Source organism: Lactuca serriola, chromosome 8 (genome assembly GCF_051521515.1).
Source record: "Lactuca serriola cultivar US96UC23 chromosome 8, Lser_US96UC23_V15, whole genome shotgun sequence".
Lineage (NCBI taxonomy): Eukaryota > Viridiplantae > Streptophyta > Magnoliopsida > Asterales > Asteraceae > Lactuca > Lactuca serriola.
Window position 1 is genome coordinate 76,235,964 of NC_136415.1, and position 15,829 is coordinate 76,251,792.

The 15,829-nt window shown below is 32.3% G+C and overlaps 1 protein-coding gene across 12 annotated transcripts; it reads left to right on the forward strand.

The window, feature by feature from the left end:
• LOC145066150 (uncharacterized) lies at nt 1–14,516 on the forward strand. Of its 12 annotated transcripts, none has more exons than XM_079013344.1 (9): nt 1–160; nt 1,882–1,920; nt 2,488–2,528; nt 2,763–2,847; nt 3,550–3,594; nt 4,950–5,069; nt 6,284–6,442; nt 8,351–8,415; nt 11,195–14,516. In XM_079013344.1, the coding sequence occupies exons 8-9, from the start codon at nt 8,361–8,363 to the stop codon at nt 14,311–14,313; spliced, it is 3,174 nt and encodes a 1,057-aa protein (XP_078869470.1). In that variant the 5' UTR covers nt 1–160; nt 1,882–1,920; nt 2,488–2,528; nt 2,763–2,847; nt 3,550–3,594; nt 4,950–5,069; nt 6,284–6,442; nt 8,351–8,360; the 3' UTR covers nt 14,314–14,516. The 12 variants fall into 12 exon arrangements, 10 of the variants coding, with proteins under 10 accessions (XP_078869470.1, XP_078869466.1, XP_078869468.1 ...); XM_079013340.1 differs by lacking the exon at nt 2,488–2,528 and adding an exon at nt 3,061–3,455; XM_079013342.1 differs by lacking the exon at nt 2,488–2,528 and adding an exon at nt 5,299–5,387 and having other exon boundaries at nt 6,272–6,442.
• Nucleotides 14,517–15,829: the final 1,313 nt, after the last annotated feature.

Consider the following 15,829-nt stretch of genomic DNA (forward strand, 5'->3'; position numbering starts at 1 on the left):
GATGAAAACGAGGAAGTTCGAGTAAAGCGAAAGACGAAAGACGGAGAATTCGTGAACTCAATCAGTGAATTGAAAATCATAGTATAGTCGATTTAAGCATATGACTTGTAATATTGAGGAGAAATCATTCTGGGTTGAACTGGGAGCCGATTTAGTCAAGGTATGTTGATTATATTTGTAAAGTTTGCTTAAGTTGTGTTAAATTAATGGTTGTAAGATGTTTAGTTGTTGGGATGTTAGCTAAATCAAGACATAGAACTAACTTAGAAGAAAGTTGAGTTGAGATTGTGTTTCCTGACCTAATTTTGTCAATTTCTCGATTAAAATGAGTAATGATGATTTGAGTGAATTAGGCAATGTTAAGTAATGAAATTGAGAATATTATATATATATATATATGCTAAAACTATAGGATGATGTCAAATTAAGTAAAAAGAATCAACTAAATGATGAGCAAGTTGTGTGGGGGCTGGAAATGTTAGTGTCATTTGCTCTGAGCAAGAGAAAGTTGCTCTTCTCAAGTTCAAACTTAGTGTTGATGATCATTATGGAATCCAGTGTGATGGTGTCACTGGAAATGTTCAAGGCCTTCATCTCAAAGGAGATTACTTCTATGACTACTTAGTTGGTAAAAAGGTGAGCACTTCTTTGGCAGAGTTGAGGCATCTCAAATACCTCGACTTGAGTAGGAATCGTTTTTTTTTTTTTTTTTTTTTTTTTGAAGGAAGTCATATACCAGAGTTCATTGGATCCTTGAAACACCGGAGCTACCTCAATCTCTCTTATGCTGGTTTTGGTGGTATTATTCCTCCTCACATTGGAAATCTTTTCTAATTTAAAGGTTCTTGATCTCAGTTCAAACTATTATGAAAACTTTCTGAAGGCAGATGATATGGCGTGGGCCTTTACCCTTTCGTCACTCCAGCTTCTCTACTTGAGTGCAGTGGATCTTAGTCGAGCACAGAACTGGGACATGGTGCTTCACATGATTCCCTCGTTAAAATACCTCCATCTTCGCTACAATTCTTTTAAAGGTCCACTCCCTGGCCTTTTTCAAAACATGACATCTCTAACTTTCCAAAGCTACTATAAGCGTGATCCCTTCTTTGTCAGAGCTGCATTTGTCTGGTTGTGGGCTTGATAAAACGCATCTATCTTCCCATCATCTTAATTTTAGTACACTTTCTAACATCCAACACCTAGATCTTAGCTGCAATCCACTTGGAGGCATATTTCCATCTGTATTGAGAAACATGAGTTTCCTAAGAGTCCTTGACCTTTCAGATTCCATGCTGAATTCATCGATTCCTTTTATGCTTATCCTAATACAATACTTTTTGTATTTTGAATTTGTATGACTTGTAATACGGGTGTTGTTTAGAGGTGCCAATTTACAAATCTATACTGAATTGGGTATTTAGACATGATCAAGTTGTAGATTATACTACTATGGAATGCAAGTAGTTCTCAAATATATATATATATATATATATATATATATATATATATATATATATATGTTATCAGCTTTCATCTACATTTGTCCTAGTAAGTAAGAACCAGGTAATCTACTCATTATTTATTTCTTCATTTGTAAATTTTCTAGTTTTTCATGTATAGAAGGAAGATGTGTGGGTGAAAGGTGGAAATTTTTTGTTGGATTTGGTATTTGGATAAGATTATGGTCTGCTTGTATGAATATGCAATGGTAGTGGTCTTGTTTGATTATTTGGTTATGATATTAGATTAAGGTTAATCAGTATGTAAAATGTCATCCTTATTTTGTTTCTATGTATCTATCATTCTATCTGTAATTTCTGATTTTTAACATCATTGTAATATTTTACCTGTTTTTTTGTCCTGCATGATTGATACAAACAGGTGGGAGTTTGTGCATGAACAATTCTTACCAAAGAAGAGGTAGATTTTAGAACATTTAGTCGAATATATTTCCTCAAATATCCTTGGACATTTCCTTAGTGAAAACATACCATAACATATTGTATTGCTTGAGTTTTTTTATTTGCATCACCTATTTTTTTTTTGGTTTGACCAAGATAGTTGTGTTATTACTAGTTATTTCCTCGGGTGTTCAAGCCCTTGATATGTATTTGAGCAATTTCTTGATGTTCCTTGTCAATTTGCACAGATATCAATGATGAATATTTGATTGAAAGCTTGTTTTATTAGAGAATGGACATTTAGTTTGTCAATGTACACAGACTTCATATCCTTTGTGTTGATTTCTTTTAGATTTTAGGGATGAGTCATCGAAGCATGCATGGTCTTTTGCTTAATAGAGTTATTGTTCATCTCTACAATCTTGCTTCCTTGTTTTCTTTAGAAGCATCTCATCATTTTGCTCAGTTTTCTCACCATGTATGGTACATATTCATCATCTTTTGAGGCATCAACCAAGTTACTTTTGAATGCTACCCTTCAATTATCCTTCTTCCTTGTAAGCAATTTCTATTCAAAATTTTACAGAGATAACTGCTTCTTCAATAGCACCGAATTTGTACTATCTGGTAAAGACCTACTGTCTCCTTTCAACAAACAGATCCATGGATAAATTTGTTGGTCCTTAATCTGATGTTCTATAACAATTTTGGACCTGTTCCAAGTAAAATTACAATCTTATCCCTTATCCAAAAATATTGTATGTTTTTATTGGAATGTCTTTGAGCATTCTTTTTGTTATAATTAAGTAGGTTATATTATAAAACAGAGCAACAAATTAAATTTGTCAATTCATATATCAGGTGAAAACGTTGCAAATAGGCATCTGGCGAATGTCAAAGATTTGGTGATAGCTTCAAGAATGCAAAATCCATTTTAATTGGAAAGGTAATTTCTTGCAAGATATTATTATTCTTTTTAAATCTGCTGACTAGTGGGCTTTCAAAAGTTCTACATGTTGTTAATTACTTACTTTACTGTAGGGTATACAAACATTTTAGCTATCCAAAACATTCTCATTTTGTAGGTTCTTTTTTTTATCATTATAGAGCATGAAAAAGCTCTTATGTATTCATTATCCAAAACATTCTCATTTTGTAGGTTCTTTCTTTAGTTTTGTTGGAACAAAAGCTACACACATGGGTGCCAAAACACAACACAAATCTGCTATCCTAAAGTGAAAAACGAAACAGGGAAAAAAAGAGGGTGTTTTGGACTCATTTTCTGTGTATTCCTCATACTAAAATAGATTAGAAAGAGAGCTATATATAGCCAAACAAACAAACGAAAAATACTACAAAACTTACAGGCATGTGCTTCCTATCAAAGTGGCAACTAAGCCCCCATTATTCTCCTTCATACTTGGTCAACATATGATCACATCAGCAACTAAATGAATCTGCCTAAAACCAACCCGTGACCCATCACTAAAACCCAATTAACCCGACTTGAACCATCAAAGATTAACCCAACAAGTTTTAGTTTTTTCTTGCAGGGTAACCCCTTTTTAAATTTATTATGTGTTTTGAGGGTTTTATATATAGATAACGACTAACCTTGCCCTTTACTTTATTCGATTTGTTTCTTTAGGTCATTGAAGATGCATCATATATTATCCTCCAAACCATGTTACAGGTCAGTTTTTTCTAACTCAAGTGGGTGAGTTTTTCTATGTGAATCTCATAATAGTTGAAAAACACAATATCTCGGATACACCACAGTACACTTTAATAAAATAATTAAATAAACCAAGTGTCGAAAAATAATGATAAAACATAAACTTTTGGGGGATCCTTTGTGGACTTTAAGAATCATATATATGTGAGGTCCACCATGAAACTATTTAGACCTATCATGTTACCATTGGCCTGCTAACCTATTCACAAGTTCGTGTATCATTTCCCACTTAAATATATTGAAATAATAATGTAGTTTTTTAAATTCACATGTTCCTGTATCATTCCTGACTTTAATACATAAAAATAACAATATAGGATTAAAATAATGTGATTCAGGAGATTGTAAGTATTAGATTACACTTTGAATAAGTTTTAAAATAAAAAATATATATATATATATATATATATATATATATATATATATATATATATATATTTTAGGTATTTCTGTAAATCATTAAATTTCAAAATCAAGTTTATAATCTTTAATTATGATAAGTCTTAAAACCATCATATATATTGTTTTTGTGGGCAAATGCATTTACGTGTGACATGGGGAATTGATTTAGCCAAAAATCACTTTCTTTGATTGAGAAAATTAAAAAAAAAAATAGCCCATGACCAAATCAATACAATTTTGTGGATACAAATCAACAATTGATTTCCATGTCTTGTTTTGGTCAAAGGAAAAGTAAATATAGATAGACTATAAGCATGCAGTCTTGTCTTGTGGATACAAATTTTCAATTGACTTCCAAGTCTCCCATCACAATAACTTGTTTCATCACATCACATGCATGGGCAACTTAGTCATCATATTTGTAACTTGTAAATTTTTGGTTATAAGTTAGTTTTTTTTTTTTATTTTTTATTTTTATTTTCATATACACTCCACAAAATGCAATGTCAAGTCTTGTACCCTTCTCCAGCATACTGTTAGGAACAAGCTAAAAAATCAAAAATTAAAATACGTTTCCTTTCCTTGACACATTAACATTGTTACATCAAATAATACTAAAAACAACTTGTTCTGTTGTATCTAGGTTTTTAAATCGTTGAAACCAAAAATCATTTTTATAATATAGAACAATAATTTACAAAAATTTATAATCTATCTTTGATTTCTCAAAACTCCATCTTTACCTCCTAAAAATATAAAGCTAAACTAGTCTTGAACACGGGTGTTATAAAGGTCATGATTTCTGATCAATATACTTACACAACACTCATAGATGGGCTATCCAAAGCAAAAAGATTGGAAGATTCAAATATGGTTTTAGAAGATATGTATATTACTTTTTTTTGTGGCAGATTTTTGTGATGATTAGGAAATTTGTGAGGTAGTGCTGGTTGTGATCGTGGCAAAAAGAGCAATACGGTGGTGGTGTATGGCTACATGATGGGGATTTGGAGACCCTAAAAGCGTTTCAGGTAGCTTCTATTTAAATAATCAATGAACCAGATAACTGTCTTATTTGAAATAATATTATTTTATGTTCAAATCATGGTTTCTACATGTCTCCTACTCAACTATAAATAGAACCTTATACTTTGGAATTTTCAAGTACTCTTTTTTTAGATACTAGATCCAAAAATTGATCCTCTCTCGCCTCTCTCCTAATCTTTCTATGGTTCTTGTGTTGTGGGTGTGAACCATTAGAGGCTCGCACACAAATAGAGCTTGTTTTCAAAGATAATTCTAGATTGCTTTGTTGGAATCAAAGATTTGTTTACAATAACAAATAAAAGGTATGCAATTTTGTGAATTTTGCTTTCCATTAGGGTTTAGAAGATTTGATGTTCAATAATATGTTGCTTAAATAGTGTTATGACATAGATCAAAGTAGGTTGCACGTACCCTTAAGAATATAATGATTTTTCCGTATTATTACATGTAAAACCTATCAATATCTTATATAAGTTAACAATGACAAAAATATGATTAAAGTCACCAGATACATCCCTCGTTTGACATGGTCCTCAAACATAAGATTTCATGAATATAGCATATAATATCCTAAAAGGAAACCTATTATAACTTTTCAGATGGTAAAAGTAATATGATTATTTGTTACATGTTTTTTATTCATTTGGTGATGATATTACTAGCTTATTAAAAAAATCTATTATCACAATGTTTTTTCAATCTTATTCATACAACAAGGAACAATGCCCAAATTATTCATAAATAAATTTCATTAAAGTATATTTCTGGTATACCCGAAAATACCTAACCCGAATCATCAACCCGGATACCCGAACTATAAGACCCGAATTGTAAATAGTTTAGGTTTCGGTTCATATTATTTTATGAAAAAACTCGAATTACCCGAAGCTCGAAAATTACCCAATCAACAGACCTAATTAGCAGTAGTGATTAGTAGTAGATAATAAGCAATAAAGAAAAGATAAAACAAGGGAAAATTAGTCCTATGCTAAAAGCATAACATCTAAACGGTTAGATTTAACAATGCAGGGACCACAAGTGGTAACAAAACCCTCCATAGGGATCACCCATGACAAAAAGCGAATAGTAGGACCAAAAGCGCTATTTTGGCAAAACCATAGGGACCAAAAAAGTGTTTTACTCTAAAATGAATTATATATATATTAAATAACGGAAATATGACCAGATCTCGTATCAGATGAAAACGAGGAAGTTCGAGTAAAGCGAAAGACGGAAGAAGGAGAATTCATGAAGTAAATCTATGAATTGAAAATCATAGTACAGTCGTTTTAAGCATATGGCTTGTAATATTGAGGAGAAGTCATTCTGGGTTGAACTGGGTGCCGATTTAGTCGAGGTATGTTGATTACATTTGTAAAGTTTGCTTAAGTTGTGTTAAATTAATGGTTGTAAGATGTTTAGTTGTTGGGATGTATGCTAAATCAAGACATAGAACTAACTTAGAAGAAAGTTGAGTTGAGATTGTGTTTCCTGACCTAATTTTGTCAATTTCTCGATTAAAATGGGTAATGGTGATTTGAGTGAATTAGGCAATGTTAAGTAATGAAATTTGAGAATATTATATATATGCTAAAACTATGGGTTGATGTCAACTTAAGTAAAAAAGAATCAACTAAATGATGAGGTCACGTATTGTGTTGCAGGTTTTCCGTATCTCAGTTACTTGCTACAATATAATTTCTTCCTTTAATTTGATAACATCAAAAAGATTAGGGTCCCACACTGACACAAGCTCACCAGATCTTTCAATTGCCTCAGCTACTGCATAATTGCAGGTTCTTTTTCCCCAGCAAAAGTAACCTGATTTTTAAGCACCATATTTCTAACCCAAGCTCTCTTAAAATCCTTCTCCACTCCATTTATATTGATAGATAAGCACTCTAACATTGTTTCTTTTTCATTTATATTGGATTCAGAGAGTTTTGATCCCCAGACACTTCAAATACTCTTTCTTTTACTTTCCCTGAAAACATCTCCTGCTTACACTTTTTTCCTTTGAGGTTGTGAATGTTCTTCACTTTGCTTTCCTTATTTTATAAATGTAGTAATGCTTTGTTGACAATCACTTTCTTCGAACCAAACACCACCACACTATGTGCTCTGGACCAATGGGATCACCCTCAAAATTTACAAACTTTTCTGTTTGGACCAACTTTATCTTTTTTTCTCATAATTACCATTTTAACCTCTCTTAAGTATTGGAAACCGAGATAATATAACAGCTTCGTAGCAGAACAAGTGTTGATATAGAACCATAAAGTGCCACTATATATGTTATTATGCTCAAAAGCGAAAGGGATAAATGCAAGAAGTAGCAACCTACTTTCATTTATTTGTTTATACTTTATAGCATCCTACTTTCATTTCTTTCAAAGAAACATACCAATGTTTGGACCATCCCCATCTGCTGCTAACTGAAAGTGCTTAATTATGCTTTTTCTAGAGCCAATTAGACAGCTTATTTTAACTACTTTAAAAACAAGTAAGAAAACATCAAATCACTATATACAACATAATCAACCGTTCAATGTTGTATTCCTATAACACTATTAGTTACCAAAATATAAGCATATCTGGAAAGTAAGACAAGAGAATAAAAGAATGGCATCAATTAGTAGAAATGCTATATATAGTTATAATGTTTTGCTGGAGATGAGATTGAATTCAATACCTAGACAATGCCTCTGTAGTATGTACATTAAGTTTCAATTTGGTTTAAGAAAGGGAGGGCTTGAATTGAGATACACTTTCAGATGGATTAGTCTTTAGTGGAATGTCTTTGAGCATTCTTTTTGTTATAATTGGTGATAGCTTCAAGAATGCAAAATCCATTTTAATTGGGAAGGTAATTTCTTGCAAGATATATCATGGTTATTAATTTTTAAATATGCCGACCACTGGGCTTTGAAATTCTACATGTTAATTACTTTACTGTAGGTTATACACACATTTTAGCTATCCAAAACATTCTAATTTTGTAGGGTTTTTTTATCATTATATTTATGTTGGTCCAACCTACAGAACGTGAAAAAGCTTTTATGTATTCATTATCTCTTGTGTTATGATGCTTTCCTTGTTTCTGTAATTTTAGTTTTTCCCTTGGTCCAACCCTTTTGTATTATGTGTTTTGAGGGATATATATATATATATATATATATATATATATATATATATATATATATATATATATATATATATATAATGACTAACCTTGCCCTTTACTTTATTTGATTTGTTTCTTTAGGTCATTGAAGATGCATCATTATATTCCAAACCATGTCACAGGTCATTTTTTTTTAACTCGAGTGGGTGAGTTTTTCTATGTGAACCTTGTAAAATTGAAAAACACCATGTCTTGTATACACCACACTTTAATAAAATAATCAAATAAACAAACTGAATGTTTCCTGTAATTTAGGGAACCCAAGTGTCAAGGATATAACATAAACTTTGGGGGCTACTTTGTGGACTTTAAGAATCATATGTGAGGTCTACCGTGAAACTATTTAGAACTATTATGTACTATTGGCCTGCTAACATGTTCACAAATTCGTGTATCATTTCCCACTTAAATATATTGAAATAATAATGTAGTTTTTTAAATTCACAAGTTCCTGTATCATTCCTGACTTTAATACATAAACATAACAATATAGTTTTAAAATAATGTGATTCAGGAGATTGTAAGTATTAGATTACACTTTGAATAAGTTTTAAAATAAAAAAATATATATATATTTTAGGTATTTCTGTAAATCATTAAATTTCAAAATCAAGTTTATAATCTTTAATTATGATAAGTCTTAAAACCATCATATATATTGTTTTTGTGGGCAAATGCATTTACGTGTGACATGGGGAATTGATTTAGCCAAAAATCACTTTCTTTGATTGAGAGAATTAAAAAGAAAAATAGCCCATGACCAAATCAATACAATTATGTGGATACAAATCAAACATTGACTTCCATGTCTTATTTTGGTCAATGGAAAAGTAAATATAAATAGACTATAAGCATGCAGTCTTGTCTTGTGGAAACAAATTTTCAATTGACTTCCAAGTCTCCCATCACAATAACTTGTTTCATCACATCACATGCATGGGCAACTTAGTCATCATATTTGTAACTTGTAAATTTTTGGTTATAAGTTAGTTTTTTTTTTTTTATTTTTTTTTTTTATTTTCATATACACTCCACAAAATGCAATGTCAAGTCTTGTACCCTTCTCCAGCATACTGTTAGGAACAAGCTAAAAAATCAAAAATTAAAATACGTTTCCTTTCCTTGACACATTAACATTGTTACATCAAATAATACTAAAAACAACTTGTTCTGTTGTATCTAGTTTTTTAAATCGTTGAAACCAAAAATCATTTTTATAATATAGAACAATAATTTACAAAAATTTATAATCTATCTTTGATTTCTCAAACACATAAATGCTTGTTTGTCAATATATATTGTGCTTTTTTCAATTCATAAATTGTTAAAGACTTGTGACCAAGTAATTACGTGTGCTATGGGGAATAAACTTGGACCAAAACCACTTATTTTGATTAACAGAAAATTAAAAGTGAACCTGGACCAAAAGAATACAAGTTTGTGGATACAAATTGTCCGTTGACTTCCATGTTGACTTCAAAGTCTTATGTATCATTTGCTTGTGAACAAATTCCCAAGTACATGTATCATTTCTGACTTAAATATATTAAAACAATAATATAGTTTTTAAATTCACAAGTTTGTGTATTTTAATTTATAAAAATAATAATATAGTTTTTTATAAATAATGTGATTCAAGAGATTGGAAGTATTAGCTCATGACCAAAAAAATACAATTTTGTGGATACAAATTAAACATTGATTTCCATGCCTATTTTGGGGAAAAGTAGATATAGACAAAGACCAAAAGCATGTGGATAAACTTGTTTCATCACATTTTCTAGAACACTTGAATACTGTAGTAATGAATGATATACTGCTTAGTTTGCAACTTATAATATTGTTGTGATGAATTAAAATTATTATTTTCATATAATAAAATAAGACAAATAAACAAACTGAATATTGCATGTAATTTAGGAGGCCAAGGTCTGATACCAGTATTTTCAAAAAATAATAATAAAACTAAATGAACTTTCTTATGTATCATAAAGTGTGAACATATTGATTAGTAATCTTAAACACTGTTTTTTTATTTAGACTTAATAATAATATCAAAATAATAACATGATTTCAAAATAATGTGATTTAGAAGCTTGTAAGCATTAGATTTCCACTCATTTGACATGCTCAACCCATCTAACAGTTTCATATTTAGTCACGGTTTTAAATTCCCAGCTTATAATTGTAACTATCACTTAAAAATATTTATAATGTATCTATGATTTATTGAAATGGAAATGCTTATTTGTCAAATACTGCATTTTATTCAATTCTAATTTGTTAAAAGATTGTGGTGAAATAGAATTGCATGTGCTGTGTGGAATAGTCTTGTCCCGTAAACCACTTTTAGTTATTGAGATAAAGAAAACTTGCATAAGCATATAAGTTTGTGGTTACAAATTTTTAGGGAAAATGACTTACGAGGGTAATTATCTTTATCGCTTTGTTTACATTTAGGTAACTTCTTTATTTTTGTACACATTTGACCATTTAACTTGTTATATGTGTTTACATATAGCAAGTTAAATGGTTAAATGTATACAAAAATAAAGAAATTACCTAAATGTAAACAAAGCGATTAAGATAATTATCCTCCTAAGTCATTTTCCCCAAAATTTTAATTGACTTCCAAGTCTTCCAATATTGCAACAAGTTATTCTTCATTAATTTATTCCTAAGTCATTTTCCCCAAATTTTTAATTGACTTCCAAGTCTTCCAATATTGCAACAAGTTATTCTTCATTAATTTATGGCTTTATAAATGTACTAGTTACTTCATCATAAGAACCCATCACTTCATCATCACAACTCATCTGCTTGCTTCAATTTTCTTCTAAACTAAAATTAAGTTAGGGTTGATAATGGGGAATTGGAGGGGTTTGGGTTTCCATCTCATTTTCGTATGTGTGTTTTTGTTTGCAGCCACATATTCTTGTTTGGGGGTTCGAAATGTTAGTGTCATTTGCTCTGAGCAAGAGCGAGTTGCTCTCCTCAAGTTCAAACAGAGTGTTGAAGATCCTTTTGGAATGTTGTCATCATGGGTTGGAAATGAGTGTTGCATGTGGGAACGAATCCAGTGTGATGGTGTCACTGGAAATGTTCAACGCCTTCATCTCAAAGCAGATGATTACTACTACATATATGGTAATAAGGTGAGCTCTTCTTTGGCAGAGTTGAGGCATCTCAAATACCTCGACTTGAGTCAGAATTATTTTCAAGGAAGTCGGATCCCTGAGTTCATTGGATCATTGAAACAGCTGACCTACCTCAATCTCTCTGATGCTGATTTTCAAGGTATTATTCCTCCTCACATTGGAAATCTTTCTAATTTAAAGGTTCTTGATCTTAGTTCAAATTATAATGAACTCAAGGCAGATGATATGGCATGGGCTTTTGGCCTTTCGTCACTGGAGCTTCTCAACTTGAGTTATGTGGATCTTAGTGGACCACAAAACTGGGACATGATGCTTCACATGATTCCCTCCTTAAAAGAGTTAAGTTTGTCACATTGTAGACTTTCCAATGTTAATCTTGGTCCTTTTCTTAATTCCAGTAGAATACTTCCTAATATAAAACACCTCGATCTTGGCTACAATTCTTTCAAAGGTCCACTCCCTGGCCTTCTTCAAAACATGACATCCCTAACATTCCTCAGTCTTTCTGGATTTAATCATAGTTTATTGGCATGGAACTTTCCAAAGCTACTAAGCATGATCCCTTCTTTGTCAGAGCTTCATTTGTCAGGTTGTGGGCTGGATAAGACGCATCTATCTTCTCCACATCTTAATTACAGTACACTTTCTAACATCCAGCACCTCGATCTTAGCAATAATCCACTTGGAGGTATATTTCCATCTGTATTGACAAACATGAGCTCCCTAGAAGTCCTTGACCTTTCAGATACCATGTTGAATTCATCTCTTCCTATTATGCCTAAACTTCTAGAGCTTCATCTTTCTGGTAACAAGTTTAAGCAGATTGAGGATGTTGGAATCTGGAGACAGTGCCACCTGAAACAATTGCGTGTGACAAATAATGTGTTCCGTATGGAAATGACTGACCCACCAAAAAACGCATCAGAATGCTCCCAATATTCTTTGGAGTTGCTGGAATTAAGTCGGAGTTTAAAAGGTAGAATTCCAGAAACACTTGGAGGACTGGCAAACTTAAGAGACCTTGATCTATCATACAACAAACTGACTGGTTTAATCCCTGAATCTGTAAGAGGATTAAGATTTTTACAAGTACTTGATCTATCTGAAAACCAGTTGACTGGTCCCATTCCAGAATTCCTTGGGAATCTTACCCAACTTGACCTTTCTTATAACCAATTGAATGGTTCAATTCCAGAATCCCTTGGAAAATTAGCAGCTTTAACAGATTTGGATCTAGGATCTAATTTCTTAGACGGGACTATTCCAGTTTCGATTGGGCAACTTGCCAAACTCCGTATTCTCTCTATCTCTAACAATTCTTTAGAAGGAGCGGTTACCGAAGCCCATTTTGCTAATCTTTCAGTGTTGAAGCTCTTGGAAATGAGTAAGCTGACATTCAATGTTTCACGTGGGTGGATACCTCCATTCCAGTTGATATATCTTAGTCTCAGCTCTTGTAATATCGGGAATGGATTTCCGCAGTGGCTTCGACATCAGAGGAAACTTCAATGGTTAGAGTTTTCCAATGCTACACTTTCGGGGCCGCTGCCCACATGGCTGCGGAAGATGCCCATCATTCCTTATTTAGATCTCTCTCACAACAAACTCAGCGGATCTTTGAAAAACCTTCCTAATGCAGGAAATGGTGATGCATATTGGCCTTCACCTGTATTACTTCTGGAATATAACCTTTTCAGTGGGTCAATTCCACGGTCATTATGCAGAAGAACAAATTTGGAAGTGCTTGATCTTTCAAGAAACATGTTAAGTGGGAAAATTCCCAACTGTGTGGGGAATCTGCAGGGTTTGACTGCCATGAGATTAAGCTCAAATCAGCTCTCTGGTGCCATTCCTAGTTCAATTGCTCTTATTTCATCATTACTTTGGTTAAATTTGAACAAAAATAACTTTACTGGTGAAGTTCCTCCAGAATTAGGGAATCTCCAAGGTTTGGGAGTCTTAGATTTGGGTGACAATAAATTATATGGAAATATACCCAATTGGATAGGGAAAAAACTTACATCTTTGGTAGTTTTGAGTTTACACAAAAACAACTTTACTGGTAGAATTCCTCCATCTCTTTGCAAAAGTTCAAATCTTCAAATTTTGGATCTTGCATACAACAACTTAACCGGAACCATCCCTCCGTGTGTAGGAAACTTAAATGGCATGGTTGTGAGTCACTCGATATCTGAGCATTTTTTAGATATCGATGATGATAAGAATGTGATTCAGGTCATGAAAGGTGTTGATCTTGAATATACAACAACTTGGGAAATAGTTTATAACATGGACCTTTCAAGCAATAAACTTGTGGGAGAAATACCTGTTGAGCTCACTGCACTTTCCATGTTGGTGGGTCTGAATCTGTCTAATAATCATCTGAGAGGGGGTATTCCAGACAGCATTGGAAAGATGATGAATTTGGAAACTCTTGATTTCTCAAAAAACGAGTTGAGCGGGAGGATCCCTTCAAGCATGGCGGCTTTGACTTTTTTGAGCCATTTGAATTTGTCACACAACAACTTGTCGGGTCAAATTCCAATAGGAAATCAACTGCAGACGCTTATTGATGATCCATCAATTTATGCTGGGAACAAACATCTATGTGGACCTCCATTGCAAAACACTTGCTCAAATCATCAAGATTCAACAACAACAACAAGCAAGAAGAAACACAAAGCAGCTGATGAGAAGATGGAGGTATGGTTGTTTTATGTGGATATAATGAGTGGTTTTGGAACAGGTTTTTGGGGTGTTATTGGAGTTCTGATGTTCAAGAAGCAGTGGAGACACAAACTTTTCATGTTTGCTGAGGAAACCATGGATAAGATATACGTTGCAGTTGTGGTAAGAGTTGCCAAGTTCAAGAGAGGAAGAGAATAGCTGTGTAGATCATGTGGAATGCAAGTAGTTCTTGAATGCATGTTATCAGTGATAGTTTTGCTTTTGAGATATGCTTATTCTAATGTATTACTATTTGGATTTTGTATTTGTATGGCCTTTGTGATATCAGTGTTGTTTAGAGGTGCTAATTTACAAAATTTCTTTTGGATTTGGTATTTATACATGATCAAGTTGTAGATTTAGATTACTATGTATTTGAGTTGTAGATTTTTTTTTTCTTTTTAATTCTCGACCTTCTGCTGCTGTTCTCACTCCCAACATGGTGTTGTATCCCCCGGTTTTCATCTACATTGGTCCAAGTAAGTAAGAAACATGTAATTGACTCATTATTTATTTTTTCATTTGTAAAATTTCTAGTTTTTTCATGTATAGAAAGAGGATGTTTGGGTGAAAGGTGGAGTTTTTTTTTTGTTGGATTTGGTTTTTAGATAAGACTATTGGTCTTGTATGAATCTGCAATGGCAGTGATCTTGGTTGATTGTTTGATTATATTCTCATGAGATTGCAAGTTATGAGATTAGATTAGGGTTAATCTCATATTTTTGTGTTTGTTTGTATGGTGTTCAGTCTATTCAGACAATCACTCTGACTAACATGAAGTTGTATTGTATGTATTTGTTGCATTAAACTGGTGGTCCATTTTACCCTTCCTGAAGAGTAAGATGGTTTTGGATAGGATTGGATATCTATGTTTTTCTCATCATCATCTATGTTATGTAATCCTCCACAAGGCATATCATCATTGACAATAGATGTAAAGAGGGTCATAAAGTCACTTCTGATACTATATTATTTCTAAGTTTATGATATTTTGTCAGTTTTTTTCATTTTGGATTTTTCTTGACCCATCCCCCTTTCTACTTATGTGTTTTAAGTTTTTTATATATTGTATCATGCGTAACCTTGTTCTTTACTTTATACATTTTGTTTCTTAATTTAGATCATTTTGAGTGCATCATCGCATGGCTCTTCATGATTGCTCCTCTCCTCCATTAAACCATGTTAATTACTGGTGAGTTTTGTTGTGTACTTTGAATTGCTTCAAGTGGATAAAATATTTTGCCTGAACCATATAATTTGAAAACACATTGTCTAATATATACCACAGCCTGATTAAATAATAAACACAAACAAATAAATAAAATGAATGTTGCATTCAGTTAAAGGAGCCCAATGTTTAAGGTTTAATACAGTGTGAAAAATAATAATAGAACAAATATGTGAACTTTGGGGGCTACTTTATCGACTTCAAATTCATATGTGAGGTCTACCGTGAAAGTAATTAGACTTCTTATGAATAGATTTGACTAGTTATCCTCAACAAAGCATTTTTGTTCCAAAACAATAAAAAAATTTGTTGCAATTTTGGTGGTTATTTTGATGTTTTATAGCAATTTTGGTCATGTTCCAAGTAAAGTTACCATCTTACCCTTTATCTAAAAATATTGTAAGTTTATATATATTAAAATGCCTTTGAACATTCTTTTTATTAAAT